Below are 23,346 nucleotides of genomic sequence, written 5' to 3'. Positions count from 1 at the left end.
CCAAGGCTTGAGCTGAAAGTTGGGACAGCTTGGAGAAGGCAGGGAGTTATTTAAGTGGCAAGCAAGTGCCATGGGAAGCCTTTTTTCAGTTTGTCCATCCCCTCAATATATTTTATCTTTGTAGCTGTGAGGGTACAAAGGAATAGAAGAAGAGATTATAGCAAATAATCATAAGAGACATCTGTACAGAAGTTTTTAGATTTTGAAATCTCTTCCTCATTACCTGTTTAAAGGCTGATTTCTAATTAGGACACCACCTTACTGTGTTGGATTATGAGCTGCTGAGCCCATTCTTTTGAACTGTGCCAGAATTGTTGAATTGTTTATAGGCCAGCAATTTATTAGAAGGCATAGCAAAGCTGGTAAGCAGATCTGTGCCTTTGAGAGCATGTTCACTCTCTCTTGGTTTCTGTCTGGGTATCTAACACAGTCTTGTTTAAATTAAGCAAGTCTTTAACCCCCCATCAGAGGTGTGCATGTAAGTGCTGTTGGGTTTTAAGGTTAAGTAACCATAGACAGACCTCACTGCTGTTCTGGAGCCTCAGTAGCCCCCAGGCTCTGGCACGGCCCCTGCTTGTGCTTCTCAGCACATCCTTGTTCTGCATCAGTCACTGCCATGCCCTTTGCCTCCCAGCAGTGTTAAAAGTCATCCGTGCTGCCTTGTGAAAAGATCTTACTCACTGTGGGCTTGACCCAAAGGCCAGCTGTGCTTTGGCTCAGGTCCTCTTAAGCACTCCACTGCACAAGTGCATCAGCAGTCTCCCTGCCTGGAGTCTGGCTTTTGATGAATCACAGAGAAGAAGGTGGAAAAAAATAACATGGGGATTTCTTTTTTGATAGAGAAAGGTTTACAACAAAATAAATCCACCCTAATCTGTGAAGTATTAAGAGGGGATTTAGAGAGAGAAATGTAATCATTTTTTAATTTTAATTCCTCTGTAATTAGCATTTCTTTCACAGCATTAGGAAAACTTGTTGTTAGCCTGCTGCTGCTATGGCTTTATGAGTTGCCAAAGTCATTGTCTTTGAATTGATATCCCTGAAAGAGGTTGCTAAACTATGATATGTCCTTTAAATAACACTTCTTTTTCACTGTTGTAGGTAGGGACAAACAGTGCTCTTCCTGTTCCCTGGGAAGTTACTCTACCCACTCTACCCATAGTGTGTGGGCACTTGGGTGGAAAGGGCTGTGCAGGGCTTGACTTCAGTCTGTGCTTTTAATCACACAGCATTATTTAGGTGGTTTGTGGATATATATACTTACTTGAAGTGTTTGCCTGACAGTTCAGCTAGTGAACACTTCCAAGTTACTGATATTTTACTGGTGACTTCCAGTTTTGGGGAGAAATGTAGGATAAGAAGCTGCCAGCCAAGTCCCCAGGCTTGGGGGACACTCATGCTGACTGAGTGGCAAACTCATAGGCAAGAGTAAAGCAGCAAACTGAATTGATTCCTCACCTCCTGACTCTTGTTGGCATATCATGGAGAAGAGAGAAAAGGAAAGTCCCTCCCTGCCTTAATTTTGCTGCCTCAGAGCTGCAGGGAGGGCTGGGCTTATGCATGGACTTCAGGTACATTTCAGTCCTGACTAAACGGCCAGGACAAGGCAGATTCACCTGGACAGAGCTGTTCTTTCTATTCAGCTTTTTCATGCCTTGCTTCTGTTAAGTGATTTGATGTCACATAGCCTGTGTTATTAGGATGAACTAGCGGGAGATCTACCTTGATGTGTTTGGTGTGTTATGTCTCTGCACTGCTTTTCTCACCCATATTCTACCAAAAAAATCTACCTATAGTAAACCAGTCCTGGGAAGAATAGAAATCTGTGACTGCTGGCTCATCTGCATTTTCTGAGACAGAAGTGGCAGATCAGCATGTACAAAAGGAGGCAGAGACAGGCAACTTAAATACAGACATGAGTGAAGCTTCTTCATTTGGTTTTGAAAGGACTGGGCTGTATGGATTCATTTTTGCAGTCTCTATTTTTTGTGTAACCTCTTAATAGAAAGAAAAAGAAAAATTAAAAGCAGATGAGCATTTTATCATGGGGAAACAAATCCAGTGTTATCCTGTGCTTAAACTTTAGTGTAAGCATGACTTTTCTTTAAGATGTTGAGTACCTAATCTGTAAAATGAATGGGTGGTGGCTTTGTCAGGAGTGGTCCTCTGGTGGCTTGCACTGTAGGTATGAGGTCTGCATATCCCATTCTTATGTGTAACACAGGGCTGAGATGCTGCAGTTCTCTGTGAGATAAAGTAGTCAAGCTGAAAATGAAACAAAGCTCCAACTGTATCCCTCCTTGTGTTTAGCAGAGATAAACTACAGTGGAGTCTCAGTGCTGCTCCGTTTGGCTTCTGGCAGCAGCTTTAATTGGTAAAATGCAGATTTTTTTTTTGATCAAGAGAGGATTATTCTTGTTATCAGTCTGGAGCATCTTATTTCAAGATGAAAAGGCTTCGCTGAATTACAGATGCCAACATTTTTACAAAGCACTTTGGCGATTGACATCTCAAAGAGAAAGTATGATTTATTAGGCTATAATGGCTAACACTCAGCACTGGGCTAGGTCCCACTGATTTGTGAAATTGCTTAATATGAATTGCCTTTTTGTGCAATTCAAGCCCCAGGTTTTTCAAATAAACTTAGAATATAAAGTGTATGAAACATTGCATACCTGAAAAGGGAGAAGGGTAATGGGACTGTGTAGGTAAAAAGAAAAGAAAAGCAAAAGGAAGGGAAGGATAAAGAAAGCGAGAGAGAGGGAGAAAAAGAGAAAAAGAGAAAGAAAAGAGACAGGAAAAAAAATAAAGAAAGATCTACTTCTAAATCCATCTTGGTGGTGCTTTTTTACAGTAGTTTGGTTGAAATGTTGGCAGGGTAAAGATTAATAACAAGCCTTGTCGCTATCAGTACTTGCTTGTCGATTCTCTGTAACAGGGCTGTCTGTTCAGCATGGAAATTATTGATTAAATAAAAATTGCTATTAGATTGTGATGTGATCCATAATCACAAACAATGGTGGACATTCTTCTTTCAGATCCAAAGCCATGCATCAAGTTTTTCCTTGCAGCAATTTATATTGTGCTGACACTCGCACCCATTAGGCTTTTATCCTCTCCTACATGTGCCAAGAAAGCACGAAAAGAAAGAACAGCAGCAGCACAGCACTGGGTAGGCACTCACTAAATTTTCAGAGAGAAGCACAGTACAGATAAGTCTGTCCTTTGCTTCTGGTTAGCACCTTACCTCAGAACTGATTCCTGCCAGATAAGGGCAACATACCTTGTATGCATCCAGGGATGTCCAGTATGGTTTGCGGGAGGGGGCTGTAGTGGTGTATTATTTTAGAATTCTGTAGCATGAAGGACAAGTGTCTTTCCCATATTTATTTAGCTCTGATACTTCCTAATTTGAGGAATTCAGGATTGGAGCAGATTACTTAAAACTGCATTACTTTAGGCTGAGTTAATTAAAAAGATAATATCTCACTCTTCACAGCACATGTGAGCATGGTACCAACTTTCTCCTGTGAAAGCCTTTGTCTAAAACTAAAGGAAACTTAGGGGAAAAATTTTTGAGAGTTTGGCTACTTATAGGAGCTTCTGTCCCTTTGTTTCTGAATACCTTAAACAATATATGTATGTCAGAACTGATCAAGCCCACCTGGCCTGGCTGCTAGGGAGAAGCATTCCTGTAGCTCTGGTGTTTTCACTGTACAGTGTTTTGCCAGTTTCCAGCATCAGGCAGGATTGCCACAAAAGTTCTGTACTTCTGTACAAGAACTGAGAGTAGAGGATCTTAATACACTGTGCATATGCAGTGATTTTGTTGTTGTTGTTGTTAGTGTAAGTTTTCTTAAAGTGAAGTGAAGGCCATATTCTTTAAACCATTATCAGTGCTAATTATCAAATAATATATTGTAAATTCCTCTCTCTCGCACTACCATTGGGGTAGTGTTTTCTTTATTGTGCCTTATTATGTGTAATATTGTCTCAGATAACCAAGAAAACCCTGCCTGCAGTATTTGACCATTTGCCATATTATGGCTTTAACAGGCAACTTTAAAGAGTGTTTAACAGTGAGCTTAGCTTACTCCATTATGCAGGGCAAGTACAAAGATTTTAGGCTTGACCACTGTCATTTAAATCAAGAGACCACTTCATTTTACAAAGTCAGAGCATGTGCCTTGCACGCCTCCCTCCAGTGCAGCCACTCGCTCTGCATGGATCAGAGCCAAGGGAGTACCAGCCAGGAAATTAATTGCCAAGGGGATTCCAACACTTATGGTTAGTAAAAAAAGCCTGAACAAAGAAGTGTGTTTTATATGACATTCTGAAAGTGCCAGGCTCCGGTTCTAAATAGTTTCTGGGTGAGGAAGAGTTACTGAGATACAGGACTGTTCTTTGGTTTGCTGCTGCAGATTTCTGGGGTTGACTGCCAGCACAAGTCTGTCCCATTCAGATGGTGCCACAGTGGTGTATAGGAGAAGATAGGAATCTCTGAGATAAACCAGACTATATAGGATTGATTTTTAGTTACCAAAGGCCCTTGTAAGTTCACTAGAAGTCAATTAGTGTGTGGAGTGCAGGCGCAGAAAAAAATTGGCCTGGGCTCTTTTTTAAGTGTTTTAGGTGATACTCCATGTTCTGCTAAGAAATCCTGCACAGTTTTCATTGCAACAGCTCAAACATACATCTTTAGATGCAGCACTGTTTATGGCACATATGAGAGGATAGAAAAATGTTATCCCATGGCAAAAAAAGATAAAAGAAGGTAACTCTGCTGCTGCTGCCTGAATTATCAAGGGTGACTAACTTATAAAATGGGACAGAGACCTTTGCTAGCCCTGAATTTGCTAGGACAGGACAGGGATGATTAAGCCTAGTGTGGATGCAAAAGGGAAATTCTAAGTGCATCTCCAGTAAAAAAACCCAAGGGAGGTCTTAGAGCAGCAATAAACTGCTACATGTGCTGAAGCTTGTTAGACATGTTTCTTGGAGGTGTTAGGAGAAAGAGCCCCAGTTACTTCCTCCAGTCCAGTTGGGATGTTGTGGCTTTAACACACTGCTGTTGCTGTCAGCTGCTGAAGCTGGATTAATTCTACCAGGATCTCTTTGGTGACTAAATATATGTTAAAACATATATTGCCTGTAAAGATTTTGGCATTGCTTAACACTGCCAGCATTTTTATTTTAGTTTCTGAGAAAAGTGCTGTGTGTTTTTAAGTCACTCTATTTCCATTTTGTAGAGGTTTTTGGTGCCATTCATTGCTAAATGTGGATCAGGCATTATCTGTAATCTGAACTGCAGCTTTCATAGTTTATGTATAAGGAGAAACTAAGTGCATTTATTGAAAAAAAAAAAGCTGGTATTCAATAGTCTCTTTCTGCAGACAAAGCATTGGTATTTTAATCATATGAACAATTTGTATGTGTCCATGTGGTAAGCACAAGGGCTCTCTTTACAAAAAATTAGAAAGAATTACTGATTGATTTACACAGGAAGATCCTGATGAGGAATATCTTTTCTTTCATTTTAAGTGGGTCAGTATTAGCTGTGCTGTAATTACTAATAAAGTACTAAAAGTAGAAGAAAGTGTGCATGATTTTATAAAATCTGGTCCTAGGTTAAACAAAAGGAGGTGCATGTTTTTCAGCTAGTCCTATATACATGCTTAGTGCTAGTGCCCATATGTTTAATGGACCTTGAAAAGCAGATCCCAGTTAAATATCTGGCATTTACCTTGCTATTTATCCCCTTTAGGAAAAAAGGATTTTCAGTAGAAGAGGCAGTGATTTAATTTTTTCATAAAGTATCAAATATTTTGCTAATGTTTCTGCATAGATAGATGACCCATTGTACCACTCTTGGAGTTTGGAAGAATTCAAAATCTTGTTAAAATTAGAGTTTTAACTTTTCCTTATTTTCTCTTGCTATAGCCTTTTGTAGGTTTCTAAGCTGGTTCATGGGATTAAGCACTTGTCTCTGCTTATATAAAATTGTATACAGCTGCTGTAATATATAGTTACATTTTAATTCAAAGAGCCTGTTGATTCTAAACTAGTTCCAGTGTATGTCCAAACACAAGCACTGAAAGGCAGTGTAAATTTTAGCAGATTTTTGTCATTAAAGCTTTACAATTTTTATAAAACAGATCTGTCTTCATACATTCATTTGGTGCACCAGTTGTTGGGATATTTTGCTGTGTACTTTCTTCCTTCCATTTTTTTTTTTCTTCTCAAGGCATCTTTATTCTTAAGCTTTTATTTCTTGGCTCTGCTACTCTCGTCTGTGCTGTGGAATGTAAAGATTAGGAACCTCTTCCAATTTTATTTTCTTGTGAACATGCCCTGTGTTAAAGGAGAATATTATTACTTTTAGCATGGTTTGAACCCACAGCTCAATAACTAACTATAGGAGTGCTAAAGCCCCACTCCTGCAGAGAGCTCAGTGTGTTGGACCCAATCAAATTTAATGGGCTCCAGGCTGCCATAAGAGCTCATGTCAGCAGAGCAGCTCACTGAACCAGGCTCTGTGCATCTTGGCCAGGAGCAATGGCTGGAATTTATCAAAGCCAAACAATATGGGGGGAGAATAGTTAATTTCAGGTTTAATATATACAGCAGGTCTGATTTCCATTGAAGTCAGATGAGTTATAGTGGCAGGAAGGAGGCCTATAGTTTTTTGTCTTCTGCAGAAATGTGGGAAAACATCCAAAGTATTTAGTTCTGCCTCGTGTGTGCTGGTGTGCTTCTGTCAAGAGCAGGAACGGTATTTTCATTCTTCATACTATTTGCAAATAAGATGAAATACCGTATTGTAATGCCTCTTTATGATTACTTCCTTCTCATGTGTGCTGGCAGGAGTCCTCTGTGGTCTGTCTTTGCCAGAGAGAAAAATCCAGAAATAGAATATATGCTTTTAAGTGTGTGATACTAACATCTGTAGCAGTGCTAAGTGTTGAGCTGTTCAAGTTTTTCAATTTTTTTTTTAAGGTAAGTCCTGTATGTGTTTGTTGAAGATTGTACACAGATGTACATGAGTTCGGATTTGTAAAGGAGAGTAAGCCATAACTCACCTCAGGTACTGCCTGTGAGGGAGATTTTTAACATGGTTTTCCTGAAATTCTCCAGCAGTTGCATGTCAAATCAATTTTTATCCTTAAATGAAAAGATCGTGAAGCAGAAAATTTTGAAGTTGAGCCTCAGGTGGTTTTCTCTTCTTCCATATTCAGCCACTCCTAGAAGGTACCATTTTCTAGGCAGCATTCACTGGCAGTCTTAGAACCAGTGAAGCAGATGTTTGGCCAGTCTTTACCCTCTTCCCCATCCAACTGTAGGAAAACGTCTCCCTTGTTTGTGCACTAGTGCTTTGGCTAATTGAGAGAGGAATGTCTAATGGATCTGAGGGGAATATCGAGCTTTGCAATATCAACTTCCTCTCTTGTGGGTTTATGACTTGAACAGACATTGCACCTCCTTGAAATCATGCTGTAGAGCTGTTTCCTGAAGGCAGGAGCTCTTCCTGCAATTCAGGCTGTAGAATTCCTGCCTGTAGCCACCTCTCAGAAAGCCTTTGGGGAGAGCTTGGATGCATGTGTGATGGAGAAGAATGGGAGGAAAACAGGCAGAACAGGCTGAAGATCATCAGTGCAGGGCTAGGGTATAGGATTTGGGTTAAGACCACCTTCATTTGCTCTTACACTGTTAAGATCAACATCACAGTTTCATTATGTAGTCAGCAGTGGGTCTTAAATACTTCAGCAAATGGCCTTTGTCAACTTTCTTCTTCCATCCTGGTCTTTCAATCCAAGTTTGAATTCTCTATCACTGGTACACACTTCACCTGTCTTTTTTCTCCCTGTGCTTTTCTCCTTGGTAGTCTGTTTTGGGGCTCTTGTTACACTGCAGGTGCCAGATTACCCTAGATTTTTATCATATGACCTTTACATAGAAGGTGTAATATATAGGTGTAATTGTGAAGAGCATTAAAAAAATAGGTAGAAGTGGGACAAACACACATATATATAAACTAATTTTGGTAAAAGTGAATTCTTTGCATTGCTTGCAAATGCAAATCTTGGTGAAGCTGAAAGTTATAATGGAGTTCTTCCTTTGATGTTGCCTTTTAAAAAGGAAAAACCATACAGCAAAAGGGTTTTGTGCAGCTAGCACAGCAGTTCAGATGCTCAGAGCAGCTCTCAGCCTGTGTGTTCAAACACACACAATCTACACCAGGAAGGATCCTGAAGCAAGTGGAAGTTGGAGGAGAGTTTGCAAGCAACCTTGCAGTAGTGTGGAGCATGTAAGACAACCTGCAGGAGCTGTGCAGGGAGGGCAGCCAGGAGAGCTGGGAAGCACTGCAGACAGTAGGCAGGTAGGAGAAGGTGCTGGGAGAAACACCAGGAGTGCTCAGCTTGCAGTTGGCCCCTTTTAATCTTCCAGGAGCACTGCAGGGGCACTTCTGCCCTACAGGCTCCTTCATCTCAGTGCTCCAAGAATTTGTCACCCTCATGTAACCCTTTTGCATTTTTCCCTGCTTCAGTAGTACTCAGGAGAGCAGGGCTCCTCCTTGGAGAGCAGAGATTTAACCAAAACATCCCTGTTTGAGAGCAATTGACTTGAGCATTTGGCTTGTGGTTTCCACTATCACTTCCTTCTGCAGCCTCCACACGAAAATGCAATTAGCCTGTACTGGGGCAAGCCACAGACTGGGCAGGTGGTTGAAGAGAGAAGTGGAGCCTTTTTGTTAAAAAAAAAAAAATTAAATAGGAAAGCTGTGATACTTTCAGTTATCATGACAGCATGCATTGAAAAATTACTTCTCTACAGCTGGAGAAAAAAAAAAGGAGTAAAGAAAGCTGGAATTCCTGTATCACACCAGCTTCACCTATTAGTGCCCCAGCTAGTAATACAAGAAAGCAAGTTCCAAGGAAAACAAGGCACTTGATTTTTGACAGAGTTATGGAAGAGAACATCAGAGAAGAAACAAACCTGCACCATCGAAACACCTTTCCTTATCACTGTAAAACTGGAATGATTAATATCCACAACAGCTATGTTAATGTCCTGGCAGAATCTCATTTCTTAGATTTTCAGGTTTAGCAAATAAAGATGCGATTTCTGACCATTGCTTTATAGCTGCATGCTCTGCAGGAAATCAAGGGAGAGCTGTAAAACATTGCCCTTGATGGAGGGCATTTTGCTGCTAACAGACTTAACTGTACTGCTTATGTGAATATATGTATATTAAATGAAACTAGAACAAGATGTGATCTTATTGGGAAAGAATCCCTGCAATATCCCAGAAGTTCCATTTACTCCACAGAATATACCAGAGTCTACCAAAAAGCTGTCCAAAACCTGGAAACAGATACAGGCTGAGGGGGTTGGTTCCCAGCCTGACAAGAAAGCTGTGTTTGCCCTGTTGGTATTCTATCACATCCATACTGGATAACTGCTATATCAGAGATTAAAAGAAGGTCATGCTGTATTATAAACCACTGTCTTTATTTTTAGGATTAGATAACTTTTCTCTTTTTTTCCCCCCACTGATTCCCTTTATATCCTAAGGGCAGATCCTTTCTCTTGGGTCAGGAATGTAATAAGGCAGGTTTTCCTCTCTCCAGGATATTGTGTCTGTCTCACTGTGTTTAAATTGCCACAGAAAGCTCTTCTGAGCAAAATACAGTATTTTCTTTGTACAAGAGCCAATGATTGACGTATCCATGGGGACTTCTCTGTCTTTAGCATTTAAACATACAAGTTGGATATGTTTAACCTATTGATAGGCAACAAAGACAACTACAGGATTTACTGCAAGAGAACAAAAGGAGAAGCAGAAAGAAAATATCTTTTTTTTTTTTTTTTTAACTGGGGGATTTAGAAATTTTATTGCTGTTGTTAGGACAGAGAGATAAAAAAAAATAATCAGACCTATATTTTCAGCTGAAGGAAGGAGGTGAAAAGCAAACAGTCCTGGTGAGCTGTGTCCTTTGAATTAGAATATTCCTGTTTGTTAGTAATACGGTTTCACATTTAGAGAACATGACTTATCCAATCCCGTATGTAAAAAGTCATTTGCTTCACTATGGCTTGCTTAGACATCATTTGAAGCAAAAGCATGATTCCTGCTCAGGAGTACAGTGAGCTCCACAAAATGCAAAAATTCATTATTAGTTTGATTGCTCTTGGCCTTTGTGCACTCCTTGCTTCTGAACTTGTATGCCCCATGAAACAGGGACAGGCTCTGCCCATATGTTACACTGAACCCCAGATCTTTGCTAAAATTTTACTCATTAATATGACTGTAAACCCAGTCTTTTCCCAGTGGCAGCTGTGCTGGTACAAGAAAGCCATTGACCCCAATTGTTTGTTGCAACATCTCTGAGGTTCCCTTCAGTCTACCATTTATTTGGGAATGCTCCCTCAGACACTGGAATCCTCCTTTCTTACTGTTTCCATCCTTTCTTCCAGCCACTGGTTTCCATGCTGCCCTTCTCCTATGCCTGTCATCCCTGTCCTTCTATGTAAACAGGTTATCTCAAGTTATAAGTCATCATAATTTTTCAGTTGACTTAGAGCTTCTAATTTTGATTCCTCCCTTTCTTCATTGTCTGCTGTTGCTAGTTCTCAAGGGACAGAAATGGGTATCCAGAACAGCACAGTAATAAATGAGCTTCAAGCATGAATTCAGCTGGAGTGCTGACTGGAGCCTCTTTTTTGTTCCTATAATTAAGTATTAACAATCATGGACACAGAGTTCAAATGTTAAGTTTGTAAAATAGTAAAATACATTTCCCATTTTCCACATGCTTCACTCCTTTTTGAACTAACAATTTTTTAACTGAAACCTTCTTTATGTAGTAATTTTTTTTTCTTCATGAGTAAAACATTTTTAGTCACACTGGAGTTACAAATATTTGCAGTATCTATATTTAATTTTGCAATGCTTTTATTTTGGTCTTGGCTGGAACAGAGTTAATTTTCTCCCTAATGGCGGGTACACTCTATGTTTTGGATTCAGTATGAGAATAAGATTGATAACATGCAGATGTTTTAGTTGTTGCTGAGCAGTACTTCTCTAAGTCAAGGACTTTTCAGTTTCCCATGCTCAGCCAGGGAACAGGTGCAGAAGAAGCTGAGAGCGTACATAGCCGGGAACAGCTGACCCAGACTGACCAAAGGGATATTCCCTACCACACAACATTGTGCTTAGGATATAAGCTGGGGGAAGTTGGCTGGGATGGCCAGCTGCTGCTCAGGGTGTGCTGGGCATCAGTGAGCAGGTGGTGACCAAGGGTATTGTGCATTGCTTGATTCTATTGGCTATTATTCATGTCCCTGTTCTTGCCTCCCTTTTCATCATTGTCATTATTAGTTCTATTATAGTTTTTATTTTGGATTTTAAACTATTCTTATCTCAAACCATGGATTTTACCTTTTTCCAATACACCCCATCCTTGCTGGCAGAGGCTGGTGGGAATGAACCTGGTAGGTAGTTGTTGGCTAGTGTTAAACCACTACAACCATTAAAAAAGCCACAATCCTCTCACATGTAATCCAAAAATATCTGATTATGAAATGTGACATGCCACTAGTCTTCATTCAAGTTTGCAATCATGACCATATCTACTGGGAGCAAGGGGCTTCATTTATTAATAGTGGAAAATGTTGAAAATTAAGTATAGAGATTGAGTGACAAGATCAAACACCGTGAGGTGAGGAGTGCAGTGCACAGGCTATTTGGTGTATTCATTATACACCAAGGAAATTGCTGTGGCAGTGCTTTTAAGATCCAGATGATCTTAACTGTATGTATTTCATTTTAGTAAAGGTGTCAAGACTGTGGAGGCACTGACCTGCTTTGGGCCAGATCAGCAAATTGTATAAATTGTCATGTTGCTAATCAGCATTAGCAGAGATCTGTCACAACAGCATTTCTTAAATCTTCCATAAAGTATGAAAGACAGCATCAAGAACTCTAATAGAATAGCAGTAAGTGTATCCAAAGGAAAGGAAGCAGGATTGGAGATAGTTGACTGAGCTTCTTCACAGACATGTGCCTATTTGGAAGTGCAGAATTCTTCATGCATAGCTTCCACTTGGCTTTAGGAACTGCAACCAGCTTAAGAGTTTATGCCACCGTAAGGGCTTAAAGCAGCATAAGTGCTTCTTCCCTCTCAGGAACTAAAAATGGCTTAAGTACTTATGCCACCCTAAGGACATGGGGTCAAAAGTGTATTCTCAATTTGAGCAGCAAGGAGCAGACATTGGTCTCTTGAAGCTGTTTGGCCTGGTTGTGCCTACAAAATCTTTAGTAGGGAAAGGACAGACAGGATCCACACCTATTTTCCATCAGATAAGAGGAAATTAAAATGCATGCATTGTTTTACCAGAGAGTCACAGAGGTTAGAGAGAGATTCGATTGCAGTGATTGGACTGTGTCTGAGAAGTCTGCTGAGGATTTCACTCCATGGAGATCCATTTTTTTTTCCTCCTTACAATGAGATTTTATTGTCACAGGAGATTTCCTGGCTCACCAGGACCTCCTTTATATCCTGACTTTTTACAATGCCTTTGTCTGTTCATCCCACTGTGGATCATGGAGTCAACCTTTATCAGGATGTTAATGAGATGGTAGGGAGGCCAGTCTGACGTCATCTCTTGGTTGCCTGACTACCTAAAATGGTAACAAGGACCAGCAATGACTCGCATATTGCATCCCTGGAGAGCAGGCAAGCCTGGGGACTTGTTTAAGTGCTGCTCTGTCACTGTTCTGAACACTGATACTCTTTTTGCAGTCACTTGGCTATCTCAGGAAGCTTTGTAGGTCAAGAACCTCAGAAGTATGCACACCACTCATAAACAAGTGACTACTTCTAATGGGAATCAGAGATCTAAAAACTTCTGTCAATGTGGCCTTTAGCTTTTAGCTTTTTTGGGCCTTAAGTCTCTGCCTCAACTGTGGCCATGGTAGAAGATAGTTTTGCTGAGGTTTGTTGTTAGAAGAGGTACATTCACAAGCTATGAGGTACTCAGGCTCTGGTAATAGTCTCAAGTCTAAAGTGAATGTGAGGTCTGTACCTGCACCTAAGTGGTGACAGGGAGGTTTGAATTCTGTTACACCAAGTCTCGTGAGCCCTGGTGTACTTCACACTATTCTGGTCAAGAAGGTTGAAGTTGTACTAGAGCAGGTGAAGAGGCTGAGAGAGCAACTGATGGACTAATACAGTCCTCAAAGTGGCAATGGGGAATCTGGGAACAAAATTATGAATGGGTCTCAGAATTCCCCACCTCAAGCCAAAGCAGGTTAAGGGGGGAATGAGAACTTGGTCACTGAAGAGAAGACCAGAAGGAACTATTTATCTAATCCAGCAAATGAAGATAGAGAGGGGAGTGCTGTCTGCCAGTTAGTTAGGGTGGGGAAGGGAGAGAACTAAACACTCAGCAGGGAAGCAGAGCTGTTTAAGCTAAAGGATAGTGTTGGCACGAGAACAAATGAATATAAATTGGCTGTGAGTAAATCAAAGCTAGAAATTAGTTGCTAACCAGCAGAAGAGTGACTTCCTAGAAGTGCCTTCCACTGGGACCAGAGGGAGCTATTCACCAAGGTACTTAGAAGCTGAAGCTCTGTTTGTGACCAGGATTATGTGCAGTGGGACTTGCCATAATGAGGGGATGGGCCTGATGACCAGGAACCTGTTTCTAACTGTATGTGGGCTTAAGGACAAATCTACATTCCATATGCAAAACTCAGAAATAAAAGTGTTCCCTGCAGGCCTTGCAGGTCAGGGGCAGCAAATCCCCTTCCAAACCAGCTTCAGAGCTTTCCAGTCTGGTACTGCCAGACACAGCCTCTGCCACATGTCCTCTCTGTGGGCTCCACAGCTCTCTTGTGCAGCTGCAGGACTAGCTGTGTTTAGCAGCCATTCCACTGTGATGCCTCTTCACCTTTTGCACTTTGTCCCCTATGCATCAATGCAGCAGCTCTGCTGGTTTGAGAGGATTTTTGAGGAAGTACAGTGCAGGGGGACATTTGTGCTAGAAGATGGGTTAAATGCTGCCTCTGCTTAATGTCAGTGGGGAGATCTAGTGAGAAATTATTTAGCACCTCCTTTTTAATTTTTTAAAATACAGAGAAAGAACTGCAAGAAGATAAAAGTCTGAAATTGTCATTGTATAACTGAAATTAGACCTAATTTTGGCAATGGTGATATGCCTTTCACTCAGCCACTAACTTACCACATTATCCTAATACAGCATGGTCTCTTCCCTAGGTTTTCTAACCTAGACTTCCCATGCAAGTCTAGGTTAGAAAACAGAAATGTGAGATTCTGCCAGAATTTTCTGCTCTTGCCACCAAATAGAACTTTGCTTTCAGATGCAATCTCAGTTGCAGTGACATTCTTTTTCTGATGTTCCTAAGTTTTTCCACTGGTATGGAGAGGCTTTTCCTCCTGCTGTTTGACTGCTGTGAGAGCACATTTGGCCTTTGTTTATGTGTTGAATAGCTAACGGGTACCATGCAGTCAGCTAGGACATGCACAGATTCTCCTTTCTTCTAAAAACCCTCTTGCAGGAGGGAAATGGAACACTAAGGTTATTTCAGATCCTACCTCCAGTGTCACCTCATCTGCTACAATATTGAGTAACAGGTACAGTTGGTATGGATTATATGAGAACATGCATGATTTAAGGTGTTCCCTTTTCAATAGTATTTCTTACCATGTAAGCATTTATGCTTCCAGGATACTGTGGATTTAATTTCCTGTTACCTCTGGTTTTTGAGATTGCCCAGTAGAGATGACAGGCAACTTCAGCCTTGATTTCAATTAATCTGGTGGGGTTTTATGCTCTGGAATTGAAATCCATCTCAGAGCTTCCTCCTTCAAAGGCAGGTCATTCTGAGACCAGAATCAGTATTTAGGTCAGCTCCCTCTGTTCATTTTAGGGTATTTTGGAACTGGATTATAAAAACAACATTTTTTAAAGAGTAGAAAATGAGCCAGGGCAAACAGAGGTTTGTAATATGCATTGAAGTAGCATGAAAGTGACTGGTATTCTGCAAATGACCCCTGTTCAGCAGCTTTTTGGAGCTGTGTGCAACGGGAGATAGCTTGTAGAATTCCAGCTTTTAATGGGGGCTTTTTTTTTTTTTCAGGTCAGAAATTCTTAATAATACAAAGCTGATGCTTCAGAGCCTTATGCTAGCAAACCTGACACTAGGGAGTAATATCATTGGCTTTCATGCGCCTATTTACTGTAATAAGGATTATGGACATAAGTAAAACTTGCAGGTTTGGGCCCACAAAATTAAAAGAAAAGCCTTTTCACACCCTGAAACTGCATCAAAATTCAATTTCACCAGGAAAAAAAAAAAATCCTTCTGATCTAGTCCCTGGAATGTGACATTTCATGGGTGTAATAAGGTTACAAACAGATTATAAATTGAAACCCTATAATTCCTTATTGTACTGTACCAAAGCTTCTGCTTTGCATAATACTCTTATTCCTGACTGTTCTTTGTTTTACAAGCTCAAAACTGCTCATTTCCTCTCATAATAGAGACCAGGAAGCCAAATACACCATGTAAAATCCAAAGGTAATTATCTGAGTCAAAGAACCTGAATGCCAGAGTTCACAAACTTGTGAACTTTTCTAAATTATGTTTTTTGCACAGTGAGACCTCCCTCCTCTTTAAACATGTCGCAAAAATTACACATTGTTTCTGCCAAATGATAATGGTAAAAAAATCCCAGTGTAGATTTAGTTCGTGGTTTGCATTTGTGTAGTTCTGCCTATATGTCCATAGCAGATGACTGACTGACAAGTTTTCTCATCATAACTTGAGCAGGTGAGGGTGTTTGAATCTCAGGATGACAAATACTGTGAATCTCCTTATCTAACAGTGCTGCTGGTGCTGATTTTCTAGCAAGTGTCTTCCTCCTTCCTTTCAGTATTTGGACATGTTTGTAGGTCTGCTAAAATATGATCCCTCTGCAAAAGCAATTAAGCAGTTCACCTGTGAACCAAATAAATTACTCAGATTAGCAGATCACAGGCTCATTTATTCCAGCTTTCCCTAAAGGTGAGGATCCTCAGAGGGATTGAATGAGAATGAGATGCATTTACAGGTGAGCTCTCAGTGGCCACTTGCAGCATCAGAGCAATGAGGGAAAACAGCACAAAGAGGGGTTTGATTGTAGGAAGATCGGAGAGTCTAGGAAAGGATTGATGGAGTAAGAGAGCAGGGCAAATGTGTATGGAGGGCTGCAGTTGTGAGAGACCAGAGGATGATCACAAGGTATTTGACAGGTAGGCCAGTGATGGAGAGAGGCAAATGATCATCACCACTTGTCAGCTGCTGCAGTGAGCCTGGGCTGGGGAGGGAGTGAGGAAAGGACTTTTAGGCCCATGAGAAAGGTCAGTTTTGGAGGATTCTCATGCTGCTAAAGGTTAAAGGTCTAGAGCACAGGGAGCAAGTGACAAAGAAAAAAAACTGTCCTATGGAGATTTTCTCTGAAAGAGCCTCCACCGTGCCTGAGTGTCCACACAGCAGGAGGTAAAAGGAGGTGCTGTGGTAAAGTGATTGATCCAGCCTTGAGGTTTTTGTATCAAATGGAAAGCCTGTGTCACACACTCAAGTTTCATCCCCCTTGTGGCTGTGTAGGTTTAACCGCATAACACACAGTCCGCAATGTTTACAGAGAGATTGGGCCGTGAATTACTAGAATGCATTTAATTTTGTCCCTTTACTTCTTTCTCTTTCAAGAAATAACACACATTGCCCTCACTGAACTCTTTTGATGCCATTTCACAGCACAGAGCATGTGTATGCTTCTGGCACAGGTGTGTGTACTATGAATATCTGCACTAGGAACATTAACTCTTGCAGATTACACGTTGTATGTTGCCCAACACCTCTGCTCTGTTCATGCATCCTGAGCCCCATAACAACTTTTAAGAACTGGCAATAAAGTCTCAGAAAAAAAAGCTGTCATCTTTTATAGGCAATGGATGTCTGTTTTCCATGGCAATGGTGCGTAATTTTGAACATACATGATTTTATGTGGCTTTCTGACTGATTTCAAGACTTCAGGAAAGATTGGGATTATCTTCTTTGTGTTCCAGTATGAGCTACTGAGTTTCTATATGCCTGGCATTTCCTGTAGGCCCATTATGGAACAGATGCAGATTTCATCCCTGTGCTGTGATCAAATAAAACCTGGAAAGATTTTTTGATCGTACCTTAGTGGGAATAATGTCATTCGCTGAGTAATGCAGCCATCTAGTGGCACAACGACAGAAGTACGGCAGTGTGGAATGATTTGTCCAAGAGAGTGTGGGAGGATGAGTCGGGTAGCTCCTAGTGGAGAAAAGACACTGAAAGTCCAGGCGTAGTTTTCTCTTCTTTTGTTTTCTAAAGCAGTGCAAAAAAAAATTCAAACAGTTCAACAAAAAAAAAAAAAAAAAAAAAAAAAAAAAAAAAAACCAAAAAAAACCAAAAACCAAACCAATTTTGAGGCTGGCCCTGCTTCGCCTGCCTGTTTCCACTCAAACACAGAGAGAATTAAATCCATTTTTAAATGCTTTTCTGAACTAGATCTTAGTGAAAGAAACAGAGCAAGCTAATTTTGTGGAAGAGTACAAGGTACACAGCCCTGTCCTGCTTCTGGATACACTCACATGGATGACACTGACCACAGAAAGACATGCCTGTGAGTCAGCAGGGCTGGGGCAGCTGTCACTCCCACAGACATGCAGACAGAGCCAGACTTGGCAATGGCAAAAACTGGCTTGATGTATTCTTCTGTACTCAGAGTTCATATTCACAGTGTGTAGGGGTTTATTTACACCGCCATGACCTGTACCTTTACTGAACTAAATACATTTACTGAAGGAAAATATGGGTAACAGGGAGTGAGTTAAAATTTGGGGTGGAAACTTGGTTTAGCAGTTCTGTTGATTTTTCAGGTTGGAGGATATGTTTCTAAAGGCCTGATTTTGTAAACCTTGTTTATGTTGAGCAGCACTTAAGTAACGCTTTACTGCTCTCCAAAAGCAGCACCCAATGTGAATCACGCAAGTGGAGCCATGCATGAGATTATCCAGGATCCATTTATCAGCTTGTATCCCTGAGGCCTGATCCAAAGCCTTTTGATCTCAGTAGAAAAAAAAATCATGGGCCTCAGTGGACTTCCAGTAGGATCTATAATTTGAACACTGTGGTCACTTGGAAGCGCAGATGATCTTATTCTTTTGGTACTGCAAGGACCTGGTTCACACCTGAATCTCTGGTGCTCTTCCAAAGTGAAATTACAATAAGGCTGCAGCTGATGTTGTATTTCTGTTAAGCTGTAACCTCTATTCTACCTGAACAGCATATCAACAATGACCACATACATGGTGAGAAGAAAGAGTTTGTGTGCCGATGGCTGGACTGTTCCCGGGAGCAGAAACCTTTCAAAGCCCAATATATGCTGGTGGTCCACATGAGGAGACACACAGGGGAAAAGCCACACAAATGCACTGTAAGTAAAAGGGTCTGAGCTCTAGGTTTGTACTGGGAAGCTGGGGCTGTGCAGAGAGCAAACAGAGCAGGACGAGTGCTGCATTCCCTGAGCTCGTCTGTCAGACTCTTGTGGAGAAGAGACTGCCATGTCTGCTTGTTATCCAGCACAACCAGATGACAAAAGCTTTAGGAGAGGGGATTCCCTGGATGATTTGGCCCACTTCCTCAAGTTTAAAGTACAAAGAAGCCCCAAAAGGCATTATTAACCATGGCTCAGTTTGCTTAATTATTTAAAGTCACTTTCTCTTACAGAGCTTGGTATTACTTCTGGCCACCAGCTCCTGATGGCTTTGCAATTGACTAGATTTCAGTCTTAGTCAAAGTACATGAATACTGTGCTCTCCTGTAAGAGAAGATTTATATGATGCTGAAAGCATTTTAACTTGAGCTGTGGTGAAGTTTGCTTGGATAAAATTAAAACCCTTCAAATCAAAACTACATTGGACAAGGTTATGAAGGCTTGGAAAATTTCTAAACTTTTATAAGTCCACTTTTGCTGTTTCCTGTAAGTCCAAAGATTAAAGCTAAACCAGATTTGTGTCTTGTCTGCAGTTTGAAGGTTGTACAAAGGCCTACTCCAGACTAGAAAACTTGAAAACGCACTTGAGATCTCACACTGGAGAGAAACCATATGTGTGCGAACATGAAGGCTGCAACAAAGCTTTCTCCAATGCATCTGACAGGGCCAAGCACCAAAACAGGACTCATTCCAATGAGGTAAGTTAGCACAGCTTCAAAAGATTAATATCATTCATTGTTGAACAGACTTACAGTGTGGTCATAGCAATGTATTACAGAGGACAGGCACAGCAACCCTCAGCAACCTGAAAGGAATGTAAGTTCTGGATGCCTCTTAGCAGCACAGTATGTCATTCAGACCTGGCATTTTATTACATGGAGGAGAGTTTTGAATGAGGGTGTCTAATGTAAACCCATTCATTAACCAGGGACAGATCCTGTTTTTCCTGTAAAGCTGGGATCACTTTTCCCTCTGGAGCTGTAAGGGCTCATTGAGTGCCTGGACCATCCCCCATGTCTGTGTTGGCACCAGACATGTGCTGGGATGCAGCTTCCCCAGCATACTTTGGGGTGCTGCAGACAGCCACAGTGTCCACATGTCCACATTTGAAATCATGGGTTGCTGTTTAAGTTCTGAGTTATGCCTTTTCCTTCTTCTTGGCCTCTTTCACTCTTTTCTTTCCATCCTGAACAGACCTCATGGACTAGGGATGCAGCAGAGGAAATACGACCTTTCTCAAGGAAACCCTCTGTGGCAGTCACAGCTGTTTCCAAACTCTCAGTGTAACATCACATATTACTGTGTTCCTGTCACTGCTGCCTCCTTTTTTAGGACTCACACTATCTTCTTGCACTGTCCATGTTTTATTGCCCCATTTCAAGTTGCATGGGGAGTCACATCATCTCAATCTCACATCTCAGAGTCCACTGTCTCCTCCTTGACACATCCCTATACTCCTTCACCTCTAGCCTAAACCTGGAAGTACTGGAAGGGCGGGACATACCATAGCAGCTGTATCTATTTCCACACAGCTTGTATCTTTCTCTAGCTGGCTGTCAGGTCTGTACACAGTCAGATCTCCAGGGAGCATTTGTCCTCTTCCGGTCCCCACCCTGCAGCATCTCTTCAGTCACAGAGGAAGCAGAGGGCATTGCACATCTCTGGGTTTCCTCATCCCTGCTGTGTGTTTTTTCAGCAGCCTAACTAATAATGGCACTGAAGCCCTGCAGCAATTTCATAAATGGTCACCAAGGCAGAAGAAAGTTCACCAAGTCTTGCCAATAGCTGCCTGAGCTTTCTTGTTTAATTTACTGAACCAACCTGTGTGCTGCCTGGCTGATGAGTTAGACCTTCTCACACTTAGTGATGTGACCTACCCCTGTGTTAATTTTGTGTCTAACAGTAAGCTAACCAGAGAAATTTTATGCTGCACATGATTTCTGATAGGTGCAGCCACAGGGGCAAATGAAACATTTCCTTCACCATTACTTCACACCAAAGCAGGCTAATCTTTTAAGGCAACATATCCTGGTGGAGTGATATGAATACAATGAAAAGCACAGACCAAATTCAGCATTTGCTTGCCGTGCCATTTTGGCTTAAAGTAGGTAGCCTACAGAGAGCTTTAAAAGCAGCTGACATATCTTGATGACAATATGCCTTACTCATGCAGAAGAGAGCTAAGTGACTTGTACTTCCATAGCAACCTGAGAAAACCTGCCTCAGAAGCTCAACATCATCTCTAAATTGCTCCTTTTTGCTCCTATTCATGTAAATGGGAGGAGTTTTTCCACTGATGTCAGTGGAAGCAGCCTCAGGTCTTAGACAACTATGATGAAGCTATATTTGTCAAAGGCTTCACAGTGCCGTGTGTAAGCAGAGAAGGAATCCCTCTGAGAAACTCTGCATGAGGGTCTCTTTCTATTTTTTGAAGGTTAGTATTAAAAAAACCCTTTAAAATAGTAGTTTCTTGGAAACAATTCAGTAATGAAAGTGAGTGAACAATGCTTTGCTTCCTGAGGCAATTAAAGGATTTAGGAAGTGCTCAGCTCTTCTTTCTAATCCCCTCATAATACAAGAAAAAATGCTTTGTTAATTTATAAGACAGTAAATTTACTTTATTCTACATTGCTTAGTGAACTATAGAAATCCACAGATAGAGAAAGTGGTTTCTAAAAAAATGAGTGATGAGTTATGCTAGTAGCAGTAATAATAGTACTAGATCATATATTGCTGCAACGTGAAAATGTTCATGGCACTATATCTTACACTTTGACATCGTACTGGTGATATGAAGGAGGCAGAAAAAAATGCATCCTCACTTAATTCTGCCTGAACAAATGGTCCAGTGTCTTTTGAAGGGGGTTGTTTCTCTCAGTGTCAAGTAGTAGGTACTAGGCATACTGGGAACGCTACCAAACTGCTGAGGGCAAAGGACAAGGTTGAAAATTAAAGCAGTCTTCATAAATTGACATAGCTGAGTTGACTTTTCTGCTAAGGTAAGTGAAAGCTCTGCTAGTTGGCACCCATGAGAGATTCTGGCCTCAATCAACTGTGCAGCACTAATTGCTTCCTTCTGAACCAAGGGCAACTAATGGTTTTAACTAGGTGCAGTCACAATTTGATAAGACAAGGGGTGATGGCTTTAAACTGGAAGAGAGTTGATTTGGATTAGTTATAAGGAATAAACTGGTTACTGTGAGGGTAACAATGCACCGGTAGAGATTTCCCAGAGAAGCTGTGGATATCACATCCACAAGTGTTCAAGGCCAGGTTTGAACGTGGCTTTGACCAAGGGGTCCCTGCCCATATTGGGAAGGGATTGGATAATTAGATAATCTTTAAGGTCCCTTCCAACCCAAACCATTCTATGATTCATTTGTAGAGACCATAAATTAGGTAACAGATCCACTGTGAAAGCATATAACTGTGACACCAGCTGTGCTCCATGGAGTTCTTCGGGAGTCCCACATGGAATAAAATCTGATATGGGTGGGTTTTGTGTCTTGTCAGAAACCATATGTGTGCAAGATCCCGGGCTGCACGAAGCGCTACACAGACCCCAGCTCCCTGCGGAAGCACGTGAAGACCGTGCACGGCCCGGAGGCACACGTCACCAAGAAGCAGAGGGGAGATATCCACCCCAGGCCTCCGCCACCAAGGGACCCAGGCAGCCACTCTCAGACCCGGTCACCAGGCCATCAGACTCAGGGTGCAATTGGTGAGCAGAAGGACCTCAGCAACACTACCTCAAAGCGGGAAGAATGCCTCCAAGTGAAAGCGGTCAAGTCAGAAAAACCAATGGTATGCAATACACCGTGCCACTCCCTTTGTCCTGTTCTTCCTGCAACCAGTTAATAATCCCTTTATGAAATGCTCAAGTCTGTTAACACTAGCTCACAAAGATTGTTTTTCTGAGGTCTTCTTCTGTGTTTACATTGTAAAATGTTTTTAAAGCCTAAGAAGTAGCAAATAAAAAGATTACAAATAGTCTGTGCAATATAGAATAAGTGCAGTGCTGCCAACTGCCACAATAATTGTTTCTCTTAAAAAGCTCCATCTTCTGGAATAAGCATAGTATGAGAGAATCAGAGCTTTCTTTAAAAAAAAAAAAAAAAAGTTTTTTCCACTCATCTGTTTCCAGAAGAAAGATGAATCTGAATCTTGCAGACTGAAAGCCAGAATAAGGAAAAAACCAAACCGAACCACAAGTCCAAATGGCTAAAATGATGATATTGATGGTGATCATTTTTGGAGAACCTGGGAAAGTAATCAAATTTTAAGGGCTTGAGGCTTTTGGGTCATAGATCAAACTGAAGCAGGATGAACTGACTTTCTTAAACAGCAGTTCAGCATCTTTTAATAATATCTCTGTTGTGTTGTTACCTCTTATGTTTATCTGATACTTACTCAAGTTAAGCTAGTCCAAGTTTAACTAAATCAAGTTGAATTGACCGTCTGCAGGTCTTTTCTCTGGTTTACCTTAATGTATTGCAATAAACTGTTGAGAGGACTGTATTCCATTTTTTGAGATGCTATCTTAAATACACAAGTTCTTTTATTTGCCTGAATTTCATGTGCCATCTGCCCTCTTCACAAGGGTTAATTCAAAAGCAGCCATTCCATCCTCTTCCCCATCTGGGTCTATGATTCATCTGTATACAGCCCTTGGGGATTACAAATACGAGCCCTCCAAATTCTGCTCATACTGTTAATCATGCTGCAATTCAAAGTGATTACTCACTGAAATATG

General features: G+C 41.1%; 1 protein-coding gene across 3 annotated transcripts in view; it reads left to right on the top strand.

Annotated features, from left to right (window-relative positions):
* GLI3 (GLI family zinc finger 3) overlaps positions 1 to 23,346 on the top strand; it is a 204,610-nt gene that overhangs the window by 170,605 nt on the left and 10,659 nt on the right. For all 3 annotated transcript variants that reach the window (XM_059849817.1, XM_059849833.1, XM_059849824.1), the window contains exons 11-13: positions 18,384 to 18,533; positions 19,127 to 19,291; positions 22,107 to 22,397. In XM_059849817.1, the coding sequence (XP_059705800.1) occupies positions 18,384 to 18,533; positions 19,127 to 19,291; positions 22,107 to 22,397 (606 nt within the window). The remainder of the gene's footprint in view (positions 1 to 18,383; positions 18,534 to 19,126; positions 19,292 to 22,106; positions 22,398 to 23,346) is intronic.

The sequence above is a fragment of the Haemorhous mexicanus genome, chromosome 1 (assembly GCF_027477595.1).
Source record: "Haemorhous mexicanus isolate bHaeMex1 chromosome 1, bHaeMex1.pri, whole genome shotgun sequence".
Lineage (NCBI taxonomy): Eukaryota > Metazoa > Chordata > Aves > Passeriformes > Fringillidae > Haemorhous > Haemorhous mexicanus.
Note: the sequence above shows the minus strand (reverse complement) of the source record. Positions and strands in the feature narration are given on the sequence as shown.